The sequence below is a fragment of the Cynocephalus volans genome, chromosome 13, assembly GCF_027409185.1.
Source record: "Cynocephalus volans isolate mCynVol1 chromosome 13, mCynVol1.pri, whole genome shotgun sequence".
Taxonomy (NCBI): domain Eukaryota; kingdom Metazoa; phylum Chordata; class Mammalia; order Dermoptera; family Cynocephalidae; genus Cynocephalus; species Cynocephalus volans.
In genome coordinates, this window is record NC_084472.1 from 11,863,077 (window position 1) to 11,877,048 (window position 13,972).

Consider the following 13,972-nt stretch of genomic DNA (forward strand, 5'->3'; position numbering starts at 1 on the left):
CGTTAACTCAATTCCTAAGTATTTTATTTTTTTGGTGGCTATTGTAAATGGGCAGGCTTTCTTGATTTCTCATTCTGCATGTTCACTATTGGAGAAAAGAAATGCTACTGATTTTTGTGTGTTGATTTTGTATCCTGCTACTGTGCTGAAATCATTTATCAATTCCAACAGTTTTTTTGTAGAGGTTTTAGGCTGTTCGATATATAGGATCATGTCATCTGCAAACAGGGACAGTTTGACTTCATCTTTTCCAATCTGGATGCCCTTTATTTCCTTCTCTTCTCTAATTGCTCTGGCTAGTACTTCCAACACTATGTTGAATGGGAGTGGTGAGAGTGGGCATCCTTGTCTAGTTCCTGTTCTTAAAGGAAAAGCTTTCAGCTTTTCCCCATTCAGGATGATATTGGCAGTGGGTTTGGCATATATGGCTTTAATTATGTTGAGATACTTTCCCTCTATACCTAACTTATAGAGGGTCTTTGTCATGAATGAGTGCTGAACTTTATCAAATGCTTTTTCAGCATCTATAGAGATGATCATATGGTCCTTGTGTTTGAGTTTATTAATATGGTGTATCACATTTATTGATTTGCGTATGTTGAACCAACCTTGCATCCCTGGGATGAATCCCACTTGATCGTGATGAATAATTTTTCATATGTGTTGCTGTATTCTGTTTGCTAGTATTTTAGTGAGGATTTTTGCATCTATATTCATCAAGGATATTGGCCTGTAGTTTTCTTTTTTGGTTATATCTTTACCTGGTTTTGGTATCAGGATGATGTTTGCTTCATAGAATGAGTTTGGGAGATTTGCGTCCGTTTCAATCTTTTGGAATAGTTTGTAAAGAATCGGTGTCAATTCCTCTTTGAATGTTTGGTAAAATTCTGCTGTGAATCCATCTGGTCCTGGGCTTTTCTTTGTTGGGAGCCTTCAGATAACAGCTTCAATCTCCTTTATTGTTATTGGTCTGTTCAAATTTTCTACGTCTTCATGGTTCAGTTTTGGGAGCTTTTGTGTGTCCAGAAATTTATCCATTTCCTCCAGATTTTCAAATTTGTTGGCATATAGTTGTTTATAGTAGTCTCGAATGATTCCTTGTATTTCAGATGAATCACTTGTAATATCGCCTTTTTCATTTCTAATTTTTGTTATTTGAGTCTTCTCTCTTCTTTTTTTTGTTAGCCATGCTAATGGTTTGTCAATTCTATATATCCTTTCAAAAAACCAACTTTTTGATTCGTTGATCTTTTGAATTGTTTTTTGGTTTTCAAGTTCATTCAGTTCTGCTCTGATCTTAATGATTTCTTTCCGTCTGCTAACTTTAGGTTTGGATTGTTCTTGTTTTTCTAGTTCTTTAAGGTGAAGTGTTAGGTTGTTCACTTGCCATCTTTCCATTCTTCTGAAGTGAGCGTTTAATGCAATAAATTTCCCCCTTAATACTGCTTTTGCAGTATCCCACAGGTTTTGGTATGATGTATCATTGTTTTCATTAGTTTCAATAAATTTTTTGATTTCCTGCTTGATTTCTTCTTGGACCCATATGTCATTAAGTAGAATGCTGTTTAATTTCCATGTGTTTGTATAGTTTCCAGAGTTTCGTTTGTTATTAATTTCTAGTTTTAATCCATTTTGGTCTGAGAAGATACCTGAGATAATTCCAATTTTTTTGAATTTATTGAGACTTGATTTGTGACCTAATATGTGATCTATCCTGGAGAATGATCCATGTGCTGATGAGAAGAATGAATATTCTGAGGTTGTGGGGTGGAATGTTCTGTAGATATCTGCCAATTCCAATTGGTCTAGAGTCTTGTTGAGATCTTGTGTTTCTCTACTGATTCTTTGCCTAGATGATCTGTCTAATACTGACAGTGGGGTGTTCAGGTCCCCTGCTATTATGGTATTAGTGTCTATTTCCTTCTTTAGGTCTAATAGAGTTTGTTTTATAAATCTGGCTGCTCCAACATTGGGTGCGTACATATTTATGATTGTTATGTCTTCTTGATGGATCAGTCCTTTTATCATTAAGTAGTGTCCCTCATTGTCTCTTTTTATGGTTTTTAGTTTAAAGTCTATTTTGTCAGATATAAGAATAGCTACTCCAGCTCGTTTTTCTTTTCTGTTTGCATGGTAAATCTTTTTCCATCCTTTCACTCTTAGTCTGTGTGAATCTTTATGGGTGAGGTGTGTCTCTTGTAGGCAGCATATAGTTGGGTCCTCCTTTTTGATCCAGTCAGCCAGTCTGTGTCTTTTGATTGGGGAATTGAAGCCTTTTACATTAAGAGTTGTTATTGAAAGGTGTTGATTTATTCCTAGCATTTTATTGGTTGTTTGGTTGTCTTAGGTGTCTTTTGTTCCTTGCTTTCTGATTTACTGTTTGGTTTCTGTGTTTGTTGGTTCCTTAGGTTGTAGATAGCGTTTTTGTTTGCTTGTTTTCTCTTCATGAATGCCATTTTTATTATACTAGTGGGTATTGATTTTTCTTGGGTTTTTATGGCAGTGGTAGTTATTTTTCAGGAACCAAACCCAGTACTCCCTTGAGGATTTCTTGTAAGGGTGGTCGTGTGGTAGTGAACTCCCGCAGTTTTTGTTTGTCTGAGAAATATACTATTTGCCTTTCATTTCGGAAGGATAGCCTTGCAGGGTAGAGTATTCTTGGCTGGCAATCTTTGTCTTTTAGTATTTTGAAAATATCATCCCATTCCTTTCTAGTTTTTAGGGTTTGTGATGAGAATTCTGATGTTAGCCTGATTGGGGCTCCCTTATAGGTGATTTGATGCTTCTCTCTTGCAGCTTTTAAGATTCTCTCTTTGTCTCTGAGTTTTGCCAATTTGACTATGACATGTCTTGGAGAAGGCCTTTTTGGGTTGAATACGTTTGGAGATCGTTGAGCTTCCTGGATCTGAAGATCTGTGACTTTTTCCTATACCTGGGAAGTTTTCTGCCACTATTTTGTTGAATATGTTTTCAATGGAATCTCCATTTTCCTCCCCTTCTGGAATACCCATGATTCGGATATTTGAGCGCTTAAGGTTGTCTGATATCTCTCTCAGATTTTCTTCAATGTCTTTGATTCTTTTTTCTTTCTTTTTGTCTGCTTGTGTTATTTCAAACAGCCCATCTTCAAGTTCAGAGGTTCTCTCTTCAACTTCGACAAGCCTGCTGGTTAAACTCTCCGTTGTGTTTTTTATTTCACTGAATAACTTCTTCAGTTCAGCAAGTTCTGCTACATTTTTTTTCAGGACATTGATTTCTTTGTACATTTCCTCTTTCAGATCCTGTATACTTTTCCTCATTTCCTCATGATGTCTAGCTGTGTTTTCTTGTATCTCATTCAGTTTCTTTAGAATTATCACTCGAAATTCCTTGTCAGTCATTTCAAGGGCTTCTTGTTCTATAGGATCTAGAGTTTGAGATTTATTAACTTTTGGTGGTGTACTTTCTTGACTTTTTGTATTTCTGGTATCTTTTTTTTGATGTTTATTCATTGTGGCAGGGGGTTTCACAGTCCACCGGTTTGAGTCTAATGACTAACTAGGATGTTGCTGTGGTTGCCAATTACGTATGGCTACCTCCGTAGCTGCTCAGTTGGCCTCTAGTGCCTTGTGTGTATGGTTGCCTCGGGTCTTGGGCTTCTCCGGGGAGCCACCTTTCTGGTCAGCTTGGACTCTGCTGGGCTGGTGGATCATGTACCACAGGGTGTGTGATTGCTGTTGAGCTTTCACTTCCTGTGCAGGATTTCTCCCTGTTCCGTGAGCTCTGGCCCAGGCTGTTGGATCATGCAATGGCGACCCCACCGGGTGTGTGGTTTCTGTCAAGTCTCCGCCCCCTGGCCACACGTCTCCCCACTCTGTGCGCACTGTGCTGGGCTGGGGCGTGTCTTCTGCAACTCTCGTCTATCAGCTGGGCCTTCAATTCCCTGCTCGGCACCGCCTCGCCCAGGAAGTCTACCAGGTTTCTGTTAGGCACAGACGACCAGTCGCTCTGGGTGCCTTTGTAGCACTGTGTAGATCTTTCTCAGGACTTGTTCCCCTTTGTATCCCCCCGGTATAAACCGAGTCTAGCGCCCGCCTGCAGCCAGCTCTCTGGCAGGTTCAAGAGGACCTGGGAACTCTCCTACCACACTATTCCCAACTACAAATTGGTTAGGCTTTTTTCCGAACTGGTGGCCGCAGAGATGGTATCTGCCTCCCAGTAACAGGAAGTTTACTGGTGGCCGGAGTCCAGGGTGTGGTGGAGTGACAGTCGGCCCGCCCGTACTTCCTTGCCCTCCCGACACTGGCCGGGGATGCCCCACGCCACCAACCCGCCAGAGAACCGCGGAGGGAGTGGGAGGGGAGGCCCTCCCGCAGGCTCCGGAAAGCCCCGGGCCGGGCCAAGCAAGTGGGAAGGCTCAGTGAGGGCCGAGCCGGGCGGAGCTGCGAGCACCTGGGAAAATGGAGGCAGCCCCGGGGCAGTGAGTGACCGGTGATGCAGGCGGGAGTCGGGTGGGCGTCAGCCCCCCAAACAGGGCTGGTCCAGGGGTCACTCACAGGGTTGTGCCAGGTCGGGCGCTCACTCTCTGCCTCTGGTTTGCCGCCTTCCCCGTTCTCGGCCGCTGCCGCCTCAGGCTGTTCAGTCGCGGTGCGGCTCGGGCGCTCCCAGGAATCTTCTTTAATGCCGGCCTGAAACCTCAAGTCCTGAATAGGGCAACTGGCCGCCTTCAGCACGGCCCCGGCCTCCGGGATCCTGTCTGCATCCACAGCAGGCCTGGCGCCGTGTTCCCTGTTTAGAGACTCACTTTTGCAGCTAAGAAACAGTTCTTTTCCTCTTCCACACTTCAGAGCTGTTGCCTGTAAATGAGGCAGCCTCTCCTGCCGAGGGCAAAGTTGCGGTCACACCCCACGACCGGCCACCAGCAGCGGTCCTCCCTTAAGAGATGGCAAGAGGAAGGTCCACAAGTTTCCCGGCTGCCTGAGGCCCAGTGGCCACCTTTTCCATCTCAGCTACTCCGCGCCAGCCGCCGCAGCCACCGCCATCTTGAAAATCAAAATATATGTTTTTAATTAGCTGTTAAAATTTCTAATATTTTTACTTGCTAATTTGTAAATTTATTGGAGTTTAATCTGTGGAACAATTTGTTCAAATTGCAACAGCAGCATCGACAGTTTAGTATATTCAAGGTTATAAGTTTTTACAACTTGAGAATTTCTTTTTTAATTCATGTGTTTAAGAAAAGTGTTTTTGCTATTCAGACTGGGCTTTTAAAATATTTAACATCAAGTTTTTATATATTTAATTTTTTTACTTTATTTTAATGGGTTGTAGATTGCGCATCTAGCACAAATTGAAGATGATAGAGCTGCAATGGTTATTTCTTGGCATCTGGCGAGTGACATGGACTGTGTAGTCACCCTAACCACTGATGCTGCACGTCGTATCTATGATGAAACACAAGGTCGTCAGCAGGTGTTGCCCCTTGATTCTATTTATAGGAAGACTCTTCCAGATTGGAAAAGGTTAGAAAAAAGTAAAAGTAATGATTTTTTTGAACATATTTTCTGTTTTTATGAAAGCTCTGAATTTAAAAATGATTTCTTTGGAAGTTAATTTAAAACAAACTGAGAAGTGATCAAATTATCTACATTTTTGTCTTCATCACATATGAGCCTACTTCATTAATACCAATATTGCAGTATATTTGATCTCATATGTGCTGGCTATGTTTTATTTACCAATTAAATATATTTTGTGTATGTGATTCACACACAAGCCCAAAGCAAATCTTTGGCCTTTGTAACAGGAAGGAGGGAAGGAATTTATTACAAATAACAGACTATGGAACACGTTTATTTGGAGTCAGGCTAGAGATACATATCTTTTGTCCTGTTTATGTCCTGTGAAAATAAGTCATCATTTAGGTAGAGTCTGTTGGCATGGTCACTAACTATGTGGAAAGGAAAGATCGTGACACCCCAATCAACCACCATCTCTGAAATTCTCTTGTTATATATAGGCTTCAATTGGTCTTTCTACTGTGTGAGACAGACAGGAAACCAGGATACTTAGAGCTGACCCCTCTCATATGTCTCAGTCTTGGGACTTGCCCATTCCCTTTTCCATTCTATGGTCACTCTCCACATGAGACACTTATATCATTGGCATCCTTATTTGGGGCCAGCTTTAGAGGCTGCTTTTCTCCTTTCCTTGTCAAACTAAACTACAGTTAGTTGATGTTATTAATACAAACCAAGTGAGGATAGTAGCACAGGTAAAACCAAACAGATATTTTTATATGGTAAATATTGTTTTTATTTCTAAGGACATAATAGCTCGTTATTTCGGAGTATTATTTGTGGTGGATGGGAAGTTGATTGTAGGATCAAAATATGTAATAATATTTATATATTTTATATTACATTTTTAAAATTAAAGAGTTATGTGTGCTTTGTTCAATACCTTTTAAAAATTTTTTATCATTTAGACCTCTACCTCATTTCCGAAATGGAAAATCGTATTTTAAACCGATTGGAGATCCAGTCTTTGCCCGAGATTTGTTAACGTTTCCAGATAATATAGAACATTGTGAAACAGGTAAAGGACATTATGGTGGCTTTATTTTTGACAAATGTTACATTTGTCATACAGATCTATAAATTACTGGTTATGAAAATTTATGTCCTTAGCTTCATAAGTGATAGTTTTATTAATATTTAATTCTATTACTTTTTCCTGTTAGAGGAAAGTTGAGTAAAATTGTAATGAATGTTAACATTCTTTCAAAGAAAGATTTGCAGTTGTCCATTATATTTTAATATGACCAAAGAAAATATTATAATTTTCAAAATTCACTTATTAACTTTTTTAGTATTTGGTATGCTGTTAGGAGACACCATTATTTTGGATAATCTGGATGCAGCCAATCATTATAGAAAAGAGGTATGTATTTGATTTCTTTTTTAAATTTGTAGCTCTAATTTTAATGTGTGGTTTTACAGTTTAATATATCTGAGCCATGTATGGAAATCATCCCATTTGATGATACATATACAAATGACTAAGTAGCCTTATCAAAACCAATTTAAATCCTGCAAATTGATAAGCAACATAAAATTGGGCAAAATATATGAATGAATGTGTCAAGATGCAAATTAAAATGAGACATGTTTTGAGGTTATGGAATTGTCTGGGACTCAAAACAGTATCTGTTATTGGTGACAGTGTTAGAAAAAGAGTGCTCTCAGATCATAGAAGTGCAGTTTGGTATAGCCCTTTTGTATTAGTTTGCTCGGGCTGCCATAAAAAGTACCACAGACTGGGTGGCTTAAACAATAGAAATGTATTGTCTCACAGTTTTAAAAGCTGGAAATCCAGTTTCAACAAGGGTTGGTTTCTTCTGAGGACTATGAATGAAGGATCTGTTCTAGGTCTCTCTCTCTCTGCCTATGTAGATGGCTGTTCTCTCCGTGTGTCTCTTCACATCTGTACATGACCGTGTACGAATTTCTCCCTTGTTGTAAGGAACACTAGTCATACTAGATTAGGCCCCATCCCCAATGATCTCATTTTGACTAGGTTACCTCTCTAAAGACTCCATCTCCAAATAAAGTCACATTCTGAGGTACTGGGGGTTAGGATTTCAACATATGGATTTGGGGGGAACACAATTTTAGCCCATAGCACCTTTGGAGGGCAGTTTAGCAATATAAGTGCTTCAGTTATTTATTGCTACATAACAAACACTTTAGAAATTAGTGGCTTTAAGCAACAACAGTATATTCTCATCTCTGTGGGTTTCTCCAATTGTGTTAGCTAGGTGCAGTGTTGGCTAGTTGCACTGGGTTGGTGAAAGCTCAAAAATGCCTTACTGACATAGCTGGCAGTTGGTGCTGGTTGCCATCTGGCAAGTCAGCTGGCTTGGCCAGATGCTCAGTTGGATATATCTTCTGGGGTTATTCCCACCCACTAGGGTGAGATAGGATAGGATAATGCCATTAATAGTTTTAGAAGGCTTTCACAAGATGGCGCCGAAGGCGAAGAAGGAAGCTCCTGCCCCTGCCAAAGCCGAAGCGAAAGCAAAGGCTTTGAAGGCCAAGAAGGCAGTGCTGAAAGGTGTCCAAAGCCACAAAAAGAAGAAGATTCGCACATCACCCACCTTCCGGCGGCCCAAGACACTGCGGCTCCAGAGGCAACCCAAATATCCTCGGAAGAGCGCCCCCAGGAGAAACAAGCTTGACCACTATGCCATCATCAAGTTCCCCCTAACCACTGAGTCTGCCATGAAGAAAATAGAAGACAACAACACACTTGTGTTCATTGTGGATGTCAAGGCCAATAAGCACCAGATCAAACAGGCTGTGAAGAAGCTCTATGACATTGATGTGGCCAAGGTCAACACCCTGATCAGGCCTGATGGAGAGAAGAAGGCATATGTTCGACTGGCTCCTGATTATGATGCTCTGGATGTTGCCAACAAAATTGGGATCATCTAAACTTGAGTCCAGATGGTTAATTCCAAATATACAACTTTTTTCACCATAAAAATAAAAAAATAAAAAAATAAAAAAAATAGTTTTAGAAGCCCTTTTGTTTAGCTAAGAAGATCTAAGAGGGCAGTGCCTTAAATCTTTCTGAAGTCCTTACAAAGGGACATCTTTGACTTGGTTTTGACCCTGAGGTCACATATTACTGGCAGTGCACTGGATTTGATCTTAGCCCTGAAACTGACCATTCAAAAGCATTTTATTGGCTGAACGCGTTACGGATGCAAAATATTTTTATTTTCCATTCCACCAAGTACTGGGTTGGAAATATTCTCTTGAAATTATTTTTGAGAATGATTTAGTTCCTACTTTATCTCCCACTCATATTGACAAGTTGAAACTGGTGGCTGGCTACACACTCAGTTGGGGATGTAGGCTAGCAGCCTTGAATTTCTCCATGTGGGCCTTTGCCTTGTCAAGAAGCATGGCATCTGGGTTCTAAGAAGGGGTGTTGCAGGCAGTGAAGGCAGAAGCTCTTAAGTCCCAGCCTCAGTAAGTATATAGCCACATTAAGCTGCAAAAGATTTGCAACTATCTTTAAACTTTCACGAGGTATTAAAATAATTTGCCTTACAGTTAAGGAGCAATAATAAATGCATCTTCTTATGTTTAGGAAAGCTAAACTAGTGAGATTATTGGAAATTATATAGTTAATTGGGGAACAGTATTTGGCATCTTCATGAGTGTTTCCTTGTGCACCTAATAATAGCTATCATATACTGTACCAGAAAGTGGTTGTGGATGGGAGGGCAACTATATTCTGGTGGTGATTAACATTTTTATATGTCCTGAATTATGGGATAGAAATCATACCTATTAAATGTTATTATGATAACATGGAATCTGGAGAAGATGAAAAGCTTACCAGTGAGGATAGAATTAACAAATAGGATAGTAACTGGAAGATTCTAACTAGTTTGATCAGATATTTGGACATTTACTATGTATGTGACACTGGTGTGCTGTCAAATGTTGAACAGCTAGTTCTCTGTGGAGGGTCATGGAGTCTCTGATCTGTAGCTTTTGCCAGTTTCCATGGGGTGAGTATTTGTATCGTGGCCCATTTCCAGATGCTTATATAAAGTGATTGAATGTAGAGTTGAGTAGAGCCAGCTCCAGCATACCACTAGGCAAAGTGCACTTGGGGTCATACCGAGATTAACTAGACAAATCAGATGGCTGTAGGAAACTTTAATGTAGGAATTGGCAAGAAAGAAAGGACTCTTAGTGGAGATGAGAACCTAGAGAGAGAAACAGAACACTAAAACCATATTTTTGCCTTGAGAATATTTGCCAAACTAATTGAACTTGAGCATCAGTTTTTACTCCCTTGAGGGGCTCAGAGGGTAGGAGACAAAATCCAAGTCTCTAACCAACATAGGGAATTTGATAATTGAGACCCCTTCCCACCCCCATGAGCTAAACTTCGTGTAAGGGCGAAATAAGGAATAAACCTGTCACCTCCATCTCAACTCCAGCTGCTTCTGTGGATAGCCAGAAAGTTGCCTCTTTTGAACCTTGGCAATAAGTAGAAAAGAAAATAAACATTTTCCTAGAGAATTCATCAGCATAAACAAATTTGTTGCAGCCTGCATTCATACTACTCAGATGTTCTGAAAAATCTCAAGGTGTAAGCAGTTGGTTTCATATGGTGCTGGACTGGTAATGTCCTTAGATTCTTTCTGGAGGAATTCACCTTTATCTTAGAACTGAAATAATTTTCATATTGAAAATGAGAGCAAATATTTAAAAAGTGTGATTAATATAGTTCAAGAAATGAAAGTGTTAAAAAAGAGAAAAGAGCAAGTGAACTTGAAAACAAGCAGAGCTTCTAAAAATAAAAGATATAAGAGAGGTTAGATACTAACTGGGCAGGTTTAACAGCTTAAAAGAGAATGAGTGAATTGGAAGGTGGGCCAGAAGAATTATCCATACTGCAACCTAGAGAGAAAGACATGGAATTGTGGGAGAAAGAGGCTGAAGAGACATGGAGGTATGATAGAATGAGAAAATCTACAGTCTAATCAGAGTGCCAAGAGGAGAGAAAAAGAGCAAAGACAATGTTTGAAGAACCAAGAATAAAAACTTTTCAGGACTGATGAAAGATACCAATTCTGTGTTCAGAAAAAAAAAAGTTATAGAGCATATGTGACAAAAACAGGGGCAGTGTTTATTGATAAAGCACATAATGGTTTCCTTGCTCCCAAAGTTTTGAATGTAACTCCACCAATTAAATATTGTTTTAAAGCTTTGCTGAGGGCCGAACCCGTGGCTCACTCCGGAGAGTGCAGCGCTGGGAGCGCCGAGGCCGCAGGTTCGGATCCTATATAGGGATGGCCAGTGCACTCACTGGCTGAGCGCGGTGGGGGTGACACCAAGCCAAGGGTTACGATCCCCTTACCAGTCACAAAAAAATATAAATAAATAAATAAATAAATAAAAATAAAAATAAAGCTTTGCTGAGAAAAGGTGCTTGTGACATCCATTGGTAACATTGTTAGGTTTTAGTATTCTGTTTTTTCCCAATTTTATTTATATTTATTTTTGTGAGGTACACTATGTTGTTTCAATACATGCATGTACTGCAAAATGATTTACTTAGGGTGGATAGCATAGTTTTGTCCCCGTTAGTTTACCTCTAGTCTTCCCTCCCACCCCTCCCAGCCTCTGGTAACCATTATTCTGCTCTCTTTTCTTTTTTTTTTTTTTTTTTTGAACACACAAAGATTAACATCCTTATTCCAAAAAGAACTCTTAAAAGTAAATTAGAAAAATCTAAACAGAAATTTGGTGAAGGACATGAACAGATAAGTCACACACCCCAAAGAAACACATGTGGTTAATAAGTACGTTCTAAGATCTGGTTGTGGGCAGGTGGTGGGGCTGGCCTGGCCCCCATCTCAGGAACCCCAGGCGTTGGGCTGGCTCCCTTGCTGGCCTGGATGTTCAGTAGTCTTTGTTATTGTTCTTTTTTTAAATTCTTCATGCTATTTATACAGTTTCAACTTCTTGTTAATTCCACCCCTTGCTAGTCCCTACAGCAGTTGTGAATAAGTACTGCCCAGAGTTGTAGTGCTGTTGTTCACTCACTGAATTCGCAGAAACTGTTGTGACCTTTTTTTGTCCTAATGGTGTGCTTCGTGAAATAGAATCATGTGATGGAGGGAGAATTGAAAAACTGTACATGAAAGTAATATTTCCAGAATTGTTACAAAAGGGAAACCAAAGTGTTCTTTCTACCAGAGGCTTATAACTATTTTCCCACGTATTGTCAGTCTGTTAACAGAATAGATAAATCTGTAAATTAGAGTGTGTTTGTTATTTAAGATGGTATTTAAATACTTAAAAATATTGTCTGAATCCTGATAAATGAAAAACATGGGAATCCAATTTGTATTTTTAATGTTCACCTTTAGAAAACATATAAATCGAAATTAAAACTAAGAAATTAAGTTGTGATTATTGCTTTTACCAAAACAAATAATTTTTGAATTTGTAAATATTGACTTCACCAAAGAATTTACCACAGGATTTCTTCAATTAGTCTTCTCACTGCATTTATATTTTTATAAAACTACAATTCAGATACATTTCAAAACTGATGAAAGATACCAATTCTGAATTGCCTTGTGGAGAAGCATGGCATCAGAGACTGTTTAAGCTCCAGTATTAAATTGGATTAGGTATTTGTACATGTTGTTAAATTATAATGTTATACAATCATTTTTTAATGTATGTAGTTTCTTTCTTTGTGTGGATCTGCCATAATTTATTTACGTAATTTATTGAGACTTGTAAGTTTACTGTTTTTCATTATCAAAACAATGTTTTAGTGCACACTGCTCAAATTTGTGGTTATTTTTTCAGTTTAAATTGTTAGTAGAATTGCTGGGTCATGCAAAATACTAAATTTTTTAATACTTGTCACATTTCCTTTGAGAAGGGTTGTCCTAGAGCAGAGGAATACAAGAAGGTCCTTTCTCTAAAGCTCCTCCAACATTGTGTGTGTGTTTTAACATTTTCAGTAGTGAAAATATCTCATTTGAATTACACTTTTCTGGTTACCAGTGAAGTTTACCTTTTAATTTTTTATATTTCCTGGACCTTTATTGCAAAAACATTCTTACAGATTATGAAATACCAAATCCAGTGTTTTTCTTTTATTCTGAGTTCTCTGAAGAATATAATTCTTGACTAACCCTTCGTCCTTCCCTTTTCATGACTTCAGCTTTTCTACATGATTCTAGTTTCTCCAACTCTCACATTACTAGCTCTTTTTCTTCCCGTAACTGAGATCACAGTATTGGCCTTGAAGATTCAGCTCTGTGCTTTTCAGTCTGTATTTTCTTCAGTGTAATACTCTCATTTTGCTGTCTTTTGGTCATCTGAAAAACTCATATGTAACAGAGGAAACTGAGCTGGTGATGTTGCCCTGATACGTAATACCACAGGTTTCAGAAGCATGGAGCTCTCTGGCTTGTCCTGTCTTCCTTCCTCTTATCAATCAAGCCATCAGTTTCACTTTTTTCCATTTGCATCGAAACTATTCTAGCTTAGGCTAACAGTTGAAAAGTAGTCTAATTCATCTCCCTGCCTCTAGATTTTTCATCTTAATACATCACTAGCTTATTAATTTTGTGAAAATCCTACCATGATCATACTCTTTCTAATCTCAGAAGCCTTAAATGATTTTTTCCTTTCCTAAAGTAATTGAAATAAGATGCTAACTAATTAACATCCATTTACTTACAATAGGTTGTTAAAATTACACACTGTCCTACACTACTGACCAGAGATGGAGATCGAATTCGAAGTAATGGAAAGTTTGGAGGCCTTCAGAATAAAGCTCCTCCAATGGATAAACTTCGGGGAATGGTATTTGGAGCTCCAGTACCAAAACAATGCCTGATGTTAGGGGAACAAATAGGTAAGTTGAATAAGTACTTAAGATCAAAATAGAAATTGCTATTTAATTTTTGATTTAATGGCCTGTTTATTGAGATTTCTTTCTTTCTTTTTTTAAAGATGACTGGTAAGGGGATCTTAACCCTTGCTTGACTTGGTGTGTCAGCACCACGCTCTCCCAAGTGAGCTTAACCGACCATACCTATATAGGGATCTGAACCCATGGCCTTGGTGTTATCAGCACCACTCTCTCCCAAGTGAGCCTCAGGGCAGCCCTTTTATTGAGATTGCTAACATGAAAAATTAACCGGTAATGAATATAAATAAAGTAAGATGTTTTTGTTCCATACTTTCAGCTTTCTTATATCACATGGTTTAGTTATGTGATGGTTTTGTTCCCCTCATATTTTCATTCTTATTATCTTGAAATAAAATGCTGTCCTCTTTGAATGTCAGTATTTTATCAGGTAATCATAATACTTATTTTTATCTTGAAAATCATGATTATTTAGAATACAATTCAGAATTTTTAAAAAGTACAT

The 13,972-nt window shown here is 38.8% G+C and overlaps 2 protein-coding genes across 5 annotated transcripts in view; both read left to right on the forward strand.

Moving 5' to 3' along the window:
- SMCHD1 (structural maintenance of chromosomes flexible hinge domain containing 1) overlaps positions 1–13,972 on the forward strand; it is a 155,612-nt gene that overhangs the window by 121,908 nt on the left and 19,732 nt on the right. For 3 of the 4 annotated variants that reach the window (XM_063077158.1, XM_063077157.1, XM_063077160.1), the window contains 4 exons: positions 5,311–5,501; positions 6,467–6,576; positions 6,851–6,921; positions 13,281–13,452. In XM_063077158.1, the coding sequence (XP_062933228.1) occupies positions 5,311–5,501; positions 6,467–6,576; positions 6,851–6,921; positions 13,281–13,452 (544 nt within the window). The remainder of the gene's footprint in view (positions 1–5,310; positions 5,502–6,466; positions 6,577–6,850; positions 6,922–13,280; positions 13,453–13,972) is intronic. The other variant, XM_063077159.1, reaches the window with a different exon arrangement.
- Positions 8,001–8,517, forward strand: LOC134361995 (large ribosomal subunit protein uL23-like). The gene has a single exon (XM_063077275.1). The coding sequence runs from the start codon at positions 8,004–8,006 to the stop codon at positions 8,472–8,474; it is 471 nt and encodes a 156-aa protein (XP_062933345.1). The 5' UTR covers positions 8,001–8,003; the 3' UTR covers positions 8,475–8,517.

Excerpts from the sequence above, each read along its gene's own strand:
- LOC134361995 (XM_063077275.1), top strand. The coding sequence starts at position 8,004 with ATGGCGCCGAAGGCGAAGAAGGAAGCTCCTGCCCCTGCCAAAGCCGAA.